Below are 13,953 nucleotides of genomic sequence, written 5' to 3' on the forward strand. Positions count from 1 at the left end.
CCTCTTCTCTATCCTTCCTTTCCATCTCCACCCTCCGTAATTGTATCATATAGCTACAGTATAGTGCTTTTGGAAAGTATTCACATCCCTTGACTTTCCCCATGTTGTTACTTTCCAGCCTTAATCTAAAATGTATGAAATTGTTTTTTTTTCTCTCATCAATCTACACACAGTACCCCATAATGACAAAGCAAAAGCAGGTTTTTAGACATTTTTGCAAATTTATACATTTTTAAAAACTGAAATATTACATTTACATAAGTATTTACTTTGTTGAAGCGCCTTTGGCAGCGATTAGAGCATCAAGTCTTCTTGGGTATGACGCTACAGGCTTTGCACACCTGTATTTGGGGCTCCCGAGTGGCGCAGTTGTCTAAGACACTGCATCTCAGTGCAAGAGATGTCACTGCAGTACCTGGTTTGAATCCAGGTTGCATCACATCCGGCTGTGATTGGGAGTCCCATAAGGATGCGCAAAATTGGATCAGCGTCGTCCGGGTTTGCCGGGGTAGGCTGTCATTGAGTTTCTCCCGTTCTTCTCTGCAGATCCTCTCAAGCTCTGTCAGGTTGGATGAGGAGCGTCACTGCACAGCTATTTTCAGGTCTCCCCAGAGATGTTCGATCGTATTCAAGTCCGGGCTCTGGCTGGGCCACTCAAGGATAATCAAAGACTTGTCCCAAAGCCACTCCTGCGTTGTCTTGGCTTTGTGCTTAGGGTCGTTGTCCTGTTGGAAGATAAACCTTCGCCCCAGTCTGAGGTCCTGAGCAGGTTTTCATCAAGGATCTCTCTGTACTTTGCTCCGATCATCTTTCCCTTGATCCTGAATAGTTTCCCAGTCCCTGCTGCTGACAAACATCCCCACAGCATGATGCTGCCACCACTGTGCTTCAAGTAGGGATGGTGCCAGGTTTCCTTCAGAAGTGACACTTGGCATTCAGGTCAAATAGTCCAATTTTGGTTTCATCAGACCAGAGAATCTGTTTCTCAGGGTCTGAGAGTCCTTTAGGCAAACTCCAAACGGGCTGTCATGTGCCTTAACCTAGGAGTGGCTTCTGTCTGGCCACTCTAACATAAAGGCCTGATTAGTGGGGTGCTCCAGATATGATTGTCCTTCTGGAAGATTCTCCCATCTCTACAGAGGAACTCTGAAGCTCTGTCAGAGTGACCATCGGGTTCTTGGTCACCTCGCTGACAAAGGCCCTTCTCTCCCGATTGTTCATTTAGTCTTGGTGGTTCAAACCTTCTTCCATTTAAGAATGATGGAGGCCACTGTTTTCTTGGGGACCTTCAATGCTGCAGACATTTTTTGATACCTTCCCCAGTTCTGTGCCTCGACTCAATCCTGTCTCGGAGCTCTACAGACAATTCCTTCGACCTCATTGCTTGGGTTTTGCTCTGACATGCACTACCAACTGTGGGACCTTATATAGACAGGTGTGTGCCTTTCCAAATAATGTCCAATCAGTTGAATTTACCACAGGTGTACTCCGAATCAAATTGTAGAAACAAATCAAAGGATGATCAATGAAAACAGGATGCACCTGAATTTTTGAGTCTCATAGTAAAGTGTCTGAATTCTTATAAGTTATTTTTGGTTTTAATTTTTAAGAAATTAGCAAAAAAAATCTAAAAACTGTTTTCGCTTTGTCATTGTGCTATATTGCGTGTATAGATTGATGAGGATTTTTTTTTTAATTTAATACATTTTAGAATTAGGCTGTTACCAACAAAATGTGGAAAAAGGGAATGGGTCTGAATACTTTTCGAATGCACTGTAAATCAGGCTCAATGCCATTAGCGGCATTGTCCAGAGCCACCTTCCCACTCGTTTTCCCTTCTATCCCCCTTCTCCCTCCCCCTCTCTTTTCCTCCCTCGTTATCTGAGGGTACGGGATGTCAGCAGACCCTTCAACTCCAATCACAGATTCCCTTCATCTGCCAAAGTGTGTGTGTGGGTGTGGGGTGGGGGGGTGGGGGGGGTGTTTTCATCCCAGCCCAGCCCCCAGTGTTATCCATGTTTCCCTTCAGAGTTTGTTTTGAAATCCCTGGTTCAGACGAGTCCCGACAGATCCATACAAAACATTCTCTCTCGCTCTCGCTCTCGCTCTCTCTCTCTCTCTCTCTCTCTCTCTCTCTCTCTCTCTCTCTCTCTCTCTCTCTCTCTCTCTCGTGCTCTCTCTCTCTCTCTCTCTCTCTCTCTCTCTCTCTCTCGCTTTTTTTTCTCTCTCGCTCTAGGTTTTGTTGTTTAAACGAGCTTTAGAGTTAGGGGGTTTGACTTCCAGTAATAATAATTGGAAGTTAGAACTCTGAGGATACTGTACTATATACCACTGGACATGTAGGTGTACTAAAACACACATGTGCACTCAAATGGACACACACACACTTTCCAAAACATAGATCAGAAAAACAGATCTCTTGTCCCACAATGAACCATAGTATAGTGTAAACAACAACATATACTGTAACAAGGTGATTAGTTGATTAGTTGAAAAAAGTGGCCTAGACTGTACCATTCTCTGAGGTTGTTTGTTCTCTCCATCTCTGTCTCCATAGCAACAGCTATACGTGGGTTCGGGGGCGGGGCTAGCCCAGGTGTCACTGAGCAGATGTCACCTGTATGGTCAGGTGTGTGCAGAGTGCTGCCTCGCCAGAGACCCCTACTGTGCCTGGGACGGACACACCTGCTCACGGTACATCCCTGCATCCAAGAGGTAGAGTATACACACACACACACACAACACACACACACACACAAACACACACATCACATCACTGCTGGCCTGGGACATTGTCTGCTGCCTCCGTTTGGGATGGCTCAATGTTTTGGACAAAAACGGCCGAATGTAACTAAGGCTGTTAGACGGATGTCATGTCATTGGAGGAGTGGGTGAGTGACTGACTTTTTCCCCTCATATCAGTTTTCGGTGTCTATACACATCTAGAGATGCAGGTATCATTTGGTTAGCTAGAAAGAACTTGAACAATTATTATCCAGTTATCATATTGATTGCGTTCGCACATTCACTGGCTATCTTCTCTGATTTCAGAGCACTCTCGTCTGATTGTTCCAGAGCGCAGACTAACTGATGAATTTACGAACGCGTAGCACCCACAGAATATGACCGGCCAGTGGCAGTAAACGTAGGCTACTTAACCTCTCTGGGATCGTTCAGGACGCTAGCGCCCCACCTCGCCAACAGTCAGTGAAATTGCAGGATGCCAAATTCAAAACAACATAAATCTCATAATTTAAATTCCTCAACCATGCAAGTATTTTACACCATTTTAAAGATACACTTCTCGATAATCCAACCACAGTGTCCGATTTCAAAAGGCTTTTCGGCGAAAGCAGAACATATCATTATGTTAGGTCAGCAACTAGTCACAGAAAGCATTCAGCCATTTTCCAACCAAAGAAAGGTGTCACAAAAAGCAGAAATATAGATAAAATGAATCACTAACCTTTGACGATCTTCATCAGATGACACTCCCAGGACTCAATGTTACACAATACATGTATGTTTTGTTCGATCAAGTTCATATTTATATCCCAAAAAATTGCAGAGCCTCATCAAATAACAGAAATACTCATCATAAACTTTGATGAAAGATACATGTTTTACATATAATTAAAGATAAACTTGTTCTTAATGCAACCGCTGTGTCAGATTTCAAAAAAGCTTTACGGCAAAAGCACAATATTCAATAATCTGAGAACAGCATTCAGCCACAAAACAAGGCCAAACAGTTACCCGCCAAGTTGTGGAGTCAACAAAAGTCATAAATAGCATTATAAATCTTCACTTACCTTTACTGATCTTCGTCGGAATGCACTCCCAGGACTCCCATTTCCACAAGAAATGTTTGTGTTGTTCGATTACGTCCATATTTATGTCCAAATGCCTCCGTTTTGTTCACGCGTTTAGTTTACTATTCCAAAGGCACAATGCGCGAGCGCAAAATCCAGACGAAAAGTCAAGAGTTTCATTACAGTTTGTAGAAACATGTCAAACGATGTTTACAATCAATCCTTAGGGTCTTTTATAATAAATCTTCAATAATATTCCAACCGGACAATAGCGTATTCATTACAGAGGAAAAAGAGGGAACGGCGCGCCCGCGTGCCCGCGCAGTAAACAACTGATTGGCCTCAGCCTAGTCCACTTGTTGAATCAGCTCTTATTCGACACCCTTCCACAATAGAAGCCTCAAACAACTTTCTAAAGACTGTTTACATCTGCTGGAAGCCTTGGGAAGTGCAATCTGGCCCCATAGACACAGCATATTGGATAATGAAACTACAAACCTCAGATTTCAAGACTTCCTTGTTGGATTTGTCTCAGGTTTTTGCCTGCCATTTCGCCTGAGTTCTGTTATACTCACAGACATCATTCAAACAGTTTTAGAAACTTCAGAGTGTTTCTATCCAATACTACTAATAATATGCATATATTAGCATCTGGGACAGAGTAGCAGGTAGTTTACTCTGGGCATCTTATTCATCCAAGCTACTCAATACTGCCCCCCTGTCACCAAGAAGTTAAGTAATAGTTAGTCAGGAATGCTCTAGATAACATGTAAACATCCGACCAGCTCTGCTGGGTTAGTAAAATGGTCAGTGTAAGGTGTTCTCTCATCTGTGTCTAGAAGTTGCTAGCTAGCAAGCTAGCCAAATTTAGCTAGTTAGCTTTGGGTGCTTGGTTGGGACAAGCATTCATTGTTGGCAGATAAGCTGCAGAAGAATAAGTAGGCTACAATTCCCCATCGTTTATTAGTGTAATTTTGATAGGAAACTAACTGAAAAAGTTTGAATGGGTTTATCTAATGCTCTTTCGTTAGATTTTAGCTCATGGCTCGCATTAGTTGTTGATATTTTTGTTGTTGATGTGCATAACTGACCAATAGGACTCCCAAGTGGTATTTACATATTTGCAGAAATACATTCAGGTGTATTTTGTGGCTTTAGGCAAATGCGTTCTAATGATCTAATGTCGAGCTGTTGCAACTGCATGTAAACACACAGTCCAGTTCAAAGTGAATGATGGCAGGCCTGTGTTGCAAATAAAGGCTTACTGTAGCTCTGTGGAGACTGGTCCTACATGAGAAAGATGTTTTTGTTTGGCCACACTCCCACTCTATATTGCTATAGAATTTTCACAAATGCCATAGTATACGTAATTCCCAAACATTCTAAGAATTTATGAAAATGTGAAAATGTCCATATTTAAGTGCTCACTTGTCATATTTTTTTTAACGTGATATATTCTTCCTGGGGGTGTATATGAACAGATTTGTATAAGATTTCATGTTGCTAAATGCTGTCAGTTCCACTTTAAATATTTTGTCTTGCCCATTCACCCTCTGAATGGCACGCATACACAATCCATGCCTCAATTGTCTCAAGGATTAAAAATCCTTCTTTAACCTGTCTCCTTCCCTTCATCTACACTGATTGAATTGGATTTAACAAGTGACATCAATAAGGGATTAAAGCTTTCACCTGGATTCACCTTGTTAGTCTATGGAAAGAGAAGGTGTTCTTAATGTTTTGTACACTCAGTGTACATACATCCACATTTCTCCAGGTGTAGAAAATGTCCCATATTCTCTGTATATTAATATAACATTTTGTAGCCTGAAGAACAAATAATGTATATAGGAGCATATACAACAGCTGTGCCACATTGCTATTGTTTTCGTCTAAGGTATCTGAACCATAGCAGGCCTCAGGATCAATAGATTACCCCTTCGTTATCCATGAAATGAGGTAAATTTGTCATTTACTCTGACATGTTCATCTTTCACTGTCAGATCAGGTATGTGAAGACGTCCACAAGCATGATTTAATGAACCTGAAGAAGAGAGAAAGTTTATATCCTACCTGACCTTGCCCTATTTTTGTCCCAATTCAGGGCTCTAGGGACTGTCATAGAGTGTTCAGATATTTTCTCTATTTTTTCTTTTCGTGGGCTTTTGTTTCTTCAGCGTTTCTCTGTGCCACATGGATGTTCACTTACCTCTTTCGCTCTCTCTTAAGGCAGAAGCATTGATTAGAAACTCTTTGATGTGCTAATGATTAATGTTACTGTTACTCTCCGTTGTCTTCTTTTGTGTGTGTGTGTGTGTGTGTGTGTGTGTGTGTGTGCATTAATGATAAATAGCCTAGTCAGACTATAGCAGTGGCCTAGTCAGACTATATAAACTCAGCCAAAAAAAAACGTCCTCTCACTGTCAAATGCGTACATTTTTCAGCAAACTTAACATGTGTAATTATTTGTATGAACATAACAAGATTCAACAACTGAGACATAAACTTAACAAGTTCCACAGACATGTGATTAACAGAAATTGAATAATGTGTCCCTGAACAAGAGGGGGGGTCAAAATCAAAAGTAACAGTCAGTATCTGGTGTGGCCACCAGCTGCATTAAGAACTGCAGTGCATCTCCTCCTTATGGACTGCACCAGATTTGCCCGTTCTTGCTGTGAGATGTTACCCCACTCTTCCACCAAGGCACCTTCAAGTTCCCTGACATTTCTGGGGGGAATGGCCCTAGCCCTCACCCTCCAATCAGGTCCCAGACAATCTCAATGGGAATGAGATCCGGGCTCTTCGCTGGCCATGGCAGAACACTGACATTTCTGTCTTACAGGAAATCATGCACAGAACAAGCAGTATGGCTGGTGGCATTGTCATGCTGGAGGGTCATGTCAGGATGAGCCTGCAGGAAGGGTACCACATGAGGGAGGAAGATGTCTTCCCTGTAACGGACAGCATTGAGATTGCCTGCAATGACAACAGGCTCAGTCCGATGATGCTGTGACACACTGCCCCAGACCATGACGGACCCTCCACGTCCAAATCAATACCGCTCCAGAGTACAGCCCTCGGTGTAACGCTCATTCCTTCAATGATAAACACGAATCTGATTATCACCCCTGGTGAGACAAAACAGGCGACTTGTCAGTGAAGAGCAATTTTTGCCAGTCCTGTCTGGTCCAGCGTCGGTGGGTTTGTGCCCATAGGCGACGTTGTTGCCGGTGATGTCTGGTGAGGACCTGCCTTACAACAGGCCTACAAGCCCTCAGTCCAGCCTCTCATCCTATTGCGGACAGTCTGAGAACTGATGGAGGGATTGTGCGTTCCTGGTGTAACTCGGACAGTTGTTGTTGCCATCCTGGACTTGTCCCCCAGGTGTGATGCACCAATCCTGTGCAGGTGTTGTTACATGTGGTCTGCCACTGCGAGGATGATCAGCTGTCCATCCTGTCTCCCTGTAGCACTGTCATTGGCGTCTAACAGTACGGACATGGCAATGTATTGCCCTGGCCACATCTGCAATCCTCATGCCTCCTTGCAGCATGCCTAAGGCACGTTCACACAGATGAGCAGAAACTCTGGGCATCTTTATTTCTGTGTTTTTCAGAGTCAGTAGAAAGGCCTCTTTAGTGTCCTAAGTTTTCATAACTGTGACCTTAATTACCTATCGTCTGTAAGTTGTTAGTGTCTTAACGACCGTTCCACAGGTGCATGTTCATGAATTCTTTGTGGTTCATTGAACAAGCATGGGAAACAGTGTTTAAACCCTTTACAATGAAGATCTGGGAAGTTATTGGGATTTTTACGATTTATTTTTAAAAGACATGGTCCTGAAAAAGGGACATTTCTTTTTTTGATGAGTTTAGTTTGGGGTCACACCATTGCATGATGTGGGAGTAAGGGTCATGTTATTGCATTGTGGGATAGTGGGAATCCTGGTTGGTGCCTGTTGGGACTTTGAAAACTGATCTGAGGACATGAAGGCAGCAGAATACGAAACTCTACACATTACCTAAATCTATGACGGATAGAGAGAGATGGTGAGAGAGGGGGAGGCATATAGCTGGAGAGCAAAATAGACACAACGATATAGGGAGGCATATAGCTGAAGTTTAAGCTCAATATATAGAATGTATGTGGTTGACTGTGTAAACATCCATAGATCCATCCATAGCTTTTTCACGCCCTGACCTTAGAGCTTTTTTTTTTGGTTTGGTCAGGGTGTGATTTGGGTGGGCATTCTATGTTCTTTTTTCTATGTTTTTGTATTTCTTTGTTTTGGCCGGGTATGGTTTTCAATCAGGGACAGCGGTCTATCATTGTCTCTGATTGGGAACCATATTTAGGGAGGTTTTGCCCACATCGGTTTTGTGGGTAGTTGTTTTCTGTATGGTTTAGTTTCCTTACAGAACTGTTCATTTACCTCTATGTTCTTTTTGTTCAAGTGTTCTGATTTAATAAAATATCATGAACACGTACTACGCTGCACGTTGGTCCAGTCATTTACAGGAAGAGGATCGTTACAGAACTACCCACCACCACAAGCGGACCAAGCGTGGTATGGAGGAGCAGAGACTTCAGGACTCCTGGACTTGGGAGGAGATATTGGACGGACAGGGACCCTGGAGACAGGCTGGGGAATATCGCCTCCCGAAGGAAGAACTAGAGGCAGCTAAAGCTGAGAGGCGGCACTATGAGGCAAGGCAGCGTAGCAGGCACGAGAGGTAGCCCCCAAAAATGTTTTGTGGGGGTCACACGGGGAGATTGGCGAAGTCAGGCGACAGACCTGAGCCAACTCCCCGTGCTTACCGGAAGCAAAGTGGTACTGGTCAGGCACCGTGTTATGCGGTGAAGCGCACGGTGTCTCCAGTGCGCGCTCATAGCCCGGATGGCTATATGCCAGCCCCTCGCAAATGCCATGCGAGAGTGGGCATCTAGCCAGCTCAGCGCGTTTGGTCTCCGGTGCACCGTTTTGGCCCAGGGTATCCTGCGCCGGCTCTGCGCACTGTGTCTCCGGGGCGCTGGGAGGGTTCAGTTTACCCTATGCCTACACTCCACCCGTTCCGGGCGAAAGTGGGCATTGAGCCTAAGGGAGAGGTGCGAGTGTTAAGCACCAGATCTCCAGTGCTCCCCCACAGCCCGGTTCGACCTGTGCCTGCACTCTGGAGGGGCCGGGCTAAAGTGGACATTCATCATCAAGAGTGGTGCCAACGCTGCGCACCAGAGCTCCAGTGCTCCCCCACAACCCGGTTCATCCGGTGCCTCCTCCATGCACCAGGCCTCCTGTATGTCTCCCTCTCTGCGTCTCCTCCCTCCAGCAACGCCCTCCAGTCCAGAGTCTCCAGTGTCACCCCTCGGCCTGGAGCGTCCAGAGGCGCCCTTCGGTCCGGAGCTGTCTACGAGGGTCCCCAGTCCGGGGTCGGCAGCGAGGGTCTACGTCCCACCCAGACCCTCCCCTATAGGTTCAGGTTTTGCGTCCGGAGTCCGCTGACAGCTGTCTATCGTTGTCTCTGATTGGGAACCATACTTAGGTAACTTTTGCCCACATCGGTTTTGTGGGTAGTTGTTTTCTGTATGGTTTAGTTCCTTACTGAACTGTTCATTTTCCTCTTTGTTCTTTTTGTTCAAGTGTTCTGATTTAATAAAATATCATGAACACGTACCATGCTGCGCTTTGGTCCAGTCATTTACAGAAAGAGGATCGTTACAGCGTTGGGCCGATAACCGAAAGGTTGCTGGATCAAATCCCCGAGCTGACAACGTAGAAATCTGTCGTTATGCCCCTGAGCAAGGCAGTTAACCCACTGTTCCCCGTGCGCCAAAGACATGGATGTTGATTAAGGCAGCCCCCCGTACCTCTCTGATTCAGAGGGTTAAATACGGAAGACACATTTCAGTTGAAGGCATTCAGTATAACTGACTAGGTATTCCCCTTTCCCTATTGTATTCAGTGTGTTATCCGTTTGTGGCTGTCAGTATGTTGGGTTCAGTGTGTTGTCCATATCTGGTTGTTGTCAGTATGTTAGACATATTTAACAGGGTTATCAGGACAGACAGAGCAGCTTAAATCCTAGCCTGAAGTAACTCCTGTTACCTGTAATACAAACTCAGGACATACATACACACACGCCATAGGAACCATTTTGTGTGTGCGTTTGAAAGAGTAAAATGTTGCCCCTGGTCTTGCTGTAGGCTAACTACTATGAACTCGCCTCACACTGAAGAATGTATGTATGGAGCCAAATATTGTCTTGACAGCAGGACGTGACCTTATTACCTTTATTGACCTTTCACCCCTGACCCTGTGGCGTGTGTGTGTGTTTTATGTATGCGTTTTGGGTTGACAGGAGAGCTAGGAGACAAGACATTAAACATGGAGACCCATCCAGCCAGTGTTGGGACACAGATGACAGTAAGTGATAAAACAAGACTTAAATGCTTCCCTGACCTGATACAGTACCTTCTCGCGTGTGTACGTGTGCATTCGTGTTGCTCAGACAATCATGATATTAACACTACATGGATTAATTTCTGTGTTCTCAGCTCTGCGTGGAGGCAGGGTGGAAGAGAGGATCATGTTTGGGGTGGAGAATAACTCAACCTTCCTGGAGTGTCTCCCCAAATCACAACAGGCCACAATACGCTGGTTCATACACAGACCTGGAGCTGAACACAGAGAGGAGGTGAGCCAGCACTCACACAAGCACATACACAAGCACTCACACACGCATGCACACACACTGGGATTCAAATTTTTCTGCAATATTCACCATTTTCATCTCAAAATAGACTATCCACATGAATCGTGTACACAGTAAATGTTGCAACAACAAATCAAAACACTTCAAGAGTTCATTTTAACGCTACCTCATATAACATATGGTCCTACTCTACAGAGTTTAAAAATGACTCTGATTATAGTGTTACATTTTGAGTGTTATTGTAATACTTCGTAGTAAAAAAAAATAACACTGCTTTACATTTGCCAGTGTTACTCAAATTTACCACTATGGTGTAATTAAACCTCAGTGTTATTTATATTCAACACTAGTGTTAATCTAGAGTTAACTACTATTTGTGTAAATGCAAAAACACTGTTATGCAAAAACACTGTTACAGTGAGTGATTTTGGCTGTTTTAACACTATATGGTGTAAAGCGTATTTAGCATATTTCCCATTGTGCGTTTTCTTTTCGAGTGAATTGTAAGGTTACCACTCATGACTGTACTTGTTAGTGACAGAGACATGGTTGTTGAATTGGTCTCCATTTTAAAGGTCTGTGCCTTTCACCAAATTATTACCAAGGCAAATGTTATCATATCTTATTTTATTTTGTTGTTGCTCTAGTTTTAACAGTGGTGTTAGGAACATCCTGGTTTATACGAATAACGCAAATCAAATGATACTGACTGACAAAGTGTAATTCCTTTTGGAATCCAGCCAGAGTTAAGCCAGAATCCAGCCAGAGTTTTTATTCACCCCTCTACCTGCATTCAGAATGACTACCATTATTAGGCACTCAGGTTAAGTAGACGACCTAAACAATTTAAACCGGAGCAACCATTTCAGTAACGGATGCAATAATTGTCTCTAACTGATTGGATTTGTTTAGAAAAATATATGTTATTTATCTTTGTGTAGCATAAGATTAATCATTCAATCAATGTACATGTAAAAAAACATATATATTAAAATCCCCCCCCCCCCCAAAAAAAAAGAATACCTTCAAAGCATGCTGGGAAATATGGTAATGGGTTCTGTTTTGATGGGACTGTTTTACTCTCCACAGTGTAAAACAATAACTCTGGTTACTAACACCAACACTGGGGTTATTTTACAACACTTAGTGTTACTTTCACACTAACAGTGTGAATTTAACTCCTGAAACAACACTAGACATTTTAGACAAAAAAAATCAACACTGGCCAATTTGCTGTGTAGATCCGAAGTTTCATATCGAAATCATTGGCTGAGCGAGCGTCTGGACTGAGCACCGAAGGTTAAATGTATGTACTTGTTATAAAAGTAGTGAAATTGCACCTTCTCATAATTCATGAAAAGAATGCGTCAGTGATTTGTATTTCCTGCAACTTTCTAAAGAATAACGTCTGTTTCTGTGCACCTGTGTGTTGTAGTGTTGTAACGGTTTTCTTTATGTGAAGGAGAGTCGGACCAAAATGCAGCGTGTAGATTGCGATCCATGTTTTAATGAACAAACGTAAAACACGAATCAATGCAAACACTACAAAATAAAGAACGTGATGAACGTAACGAAAACCTAAAACAGCCTATCTGGTGAAAAACACATAGACAGGAACAATCACCCACAAACACACAGTGAAACCCAGGCTACCTAAATATGGTTCCCAATCAGAGACAATGACGAACACCTGCCTCTGATTGAGAACCATATCAGGCCGAACATAGAACTAGACAAACTAGACATGTAACATAGAATGCCCACTCAGATCACACCCTGACCAATCAAAACATAGAAAATACAAAGTAAACTATGGTCAGGGCGTGACAGTACCCCCCCCCCAAGGTGCGGACTCCGGCCGCAAAACCTGAACCTATAGGGGAGGGTCTGGGTGGGCATCTGTCCGCGGTGGCGGCTCTGGCGCTGGACGTGGACCCCACTCCATGACAGTTTTAATCCCCCTCCTAAACGTCCCTAAATAGGTTACCCACCACAATGATAACATGGGACAGAGGGACAGCTCGGGACAGAGGTAACTCGGGACAGATGGGTAGCTCAGCACTGAGAAGAAGCTCAGCACTGAGAAGAAGCTCAGCACTGAGAAGAAGCTCAGCACTGAGAGGAAGCTCAGCACTGAGAGGAAGCCCAGGCAGGTAGTAGAAACTACCAGAACCTGGCTGGCGGTTTCAGCAGATCCTGGTCGACTAGCAGATCTGGAAGAATCTGGTCGACTGGCGGATCTGGGAGAATCTGGTCGACTGGCGGATCTGGGAGAATCTGGTCGACTGGCGGATCTGGGAGAATCTGGTCGACTGGCGGATCTGGGAGAATCTGGTCGACTGGCGGATCTGGGAGAATCTGGACGACTGGCAGATCTGGGAGAATCTGGACGACTGGCAGATCTGGGAGAATCTGGACGACTGGCAGATCTGGGAGAATCTGGTCGACTGGCAGATCTGGAAGAGTCTGGTCGACTGGCAGATCTGGGAGAGTCTGGTCGACTGGCAGCTCTGGCTGCTCCATGCTGACTGGCTGCTCCATGATGACTGGCAGCTCTGGCTGCTCCATGCTGACTAGCTGCTCCATGCTGACTGGCAGCTCTGGCTGCTCCATGCTGACTGGCTGCTCCATGCTGACTGGCGGCCCTGGCTGCTCCATGCTGACTGGCTGCTCCATGCTGACTGGCAGCTCTGGCTGCTCCATGCTGACTGGCTGCTCTGGCTGCTCCATGCTGACTGGCTGCTCCATGCTGACTGGCGGCCCTGGCTGCTCCATGCTGACTGGCGGCCCTGGCTGCTCCATGCTGACTGGCGGCCCTGGCTGCTCCATGCTGACTGGCGGCCCTGGCTGCTCCATACTGACTGGCGGCCCTGGCTGCTCCATGCTAACTGGCAGCTCTGGCGGCTCCTTGCAGACTGGCAGCTCTGGCGGCTCCTTGCAGACTGGCAGCTTTGCAGACTGGCAGCTCTATGCAGACTGGCAGCTCCTTGCAGACTGGCAGCTCCTTGCAGACTGGCAGCTCCTTGCAGACTGGCAGCTCTATGCTAACTGGCAGCTCTATGCTAACTGGCAGCTGTATGCTAACTGGCAGCTCTATGCTAACTGGCAGCTCTATGCTAACTGGCAGCTCTATGCTAACTGGCAGCTCTATGCTAACTGGCAGCTCTTTGCAAACTGGCAGTTCTGAACAGGCGGGAGACTCCGGCAGCGCTGTAGAGAAGGAAGGCTCTAACAGCGCTAAACAGGCGGGAGACTCCGACAACGCTGGAGAGGAGGAGGGCTCCGACAGCGCTGGACAGGCGAGGCGCACTGTAGGCCTGATGCGTGGTGCTGGCACTGGTGGTACTGGGCCGAGGACACGCACAGGAAGCCTGGTGCGGGGAGCTGCTACCGGAGGGCTGGGGTGTGGAGGTGGTACTGGAAAAACC

The 13,953-nt window shown here is 45.3% G+C and overlaps 1 protein-coding gene across 1 annotated transcript in view; it reads left to right on the forward strand.

Annotated features, from left to right (window-relative positions):
* sema3d (sema domain, immunoglobulin domain (Ig), short basic domain, secreted, (semaphorin) 3D) overlaps positions 1 to 13,953 on the forward strand; it is a 73,729-nt gene that overhangs the window by 39,481 nt on the left and 20,295 nt on the right. Inside the window, exons 15-17 of the mRNA XM_036976064.2 lie at positions 2,558 to 2,715; positions 10,172 to 10,236; positions 10,368 to 10,507. Coding sequence (XP_036831959.1) covers positions 2,558 to 2,715; positions 10,172 to 10,236; positions 10,368 to 10,507 — 363 coding nt within the window. The remainder of the gene's footprint in view (positions 1 to 2,557; positions 2,716 to 10,171; positions 10,237 to 10,367; positions 10,508 to 13,953) is intronic.

The sequence above is a fragment of the Oncorhynchus mykiss genome, chromosome 1 (genome assembly GCF_057628025.1).
Source record: "Oncorhynchus mykiss isolate SJ-2025 chromosome 1, ASM5762802v1, whole genome shotgun sequence".
Taxonomy (NCBI): Eukaryota; Metazoa; Chordata; class Actinopteri; order Salmoniformes; family Salmonidae; genus Oncorhynchus; species Oncorhynchus mykiss.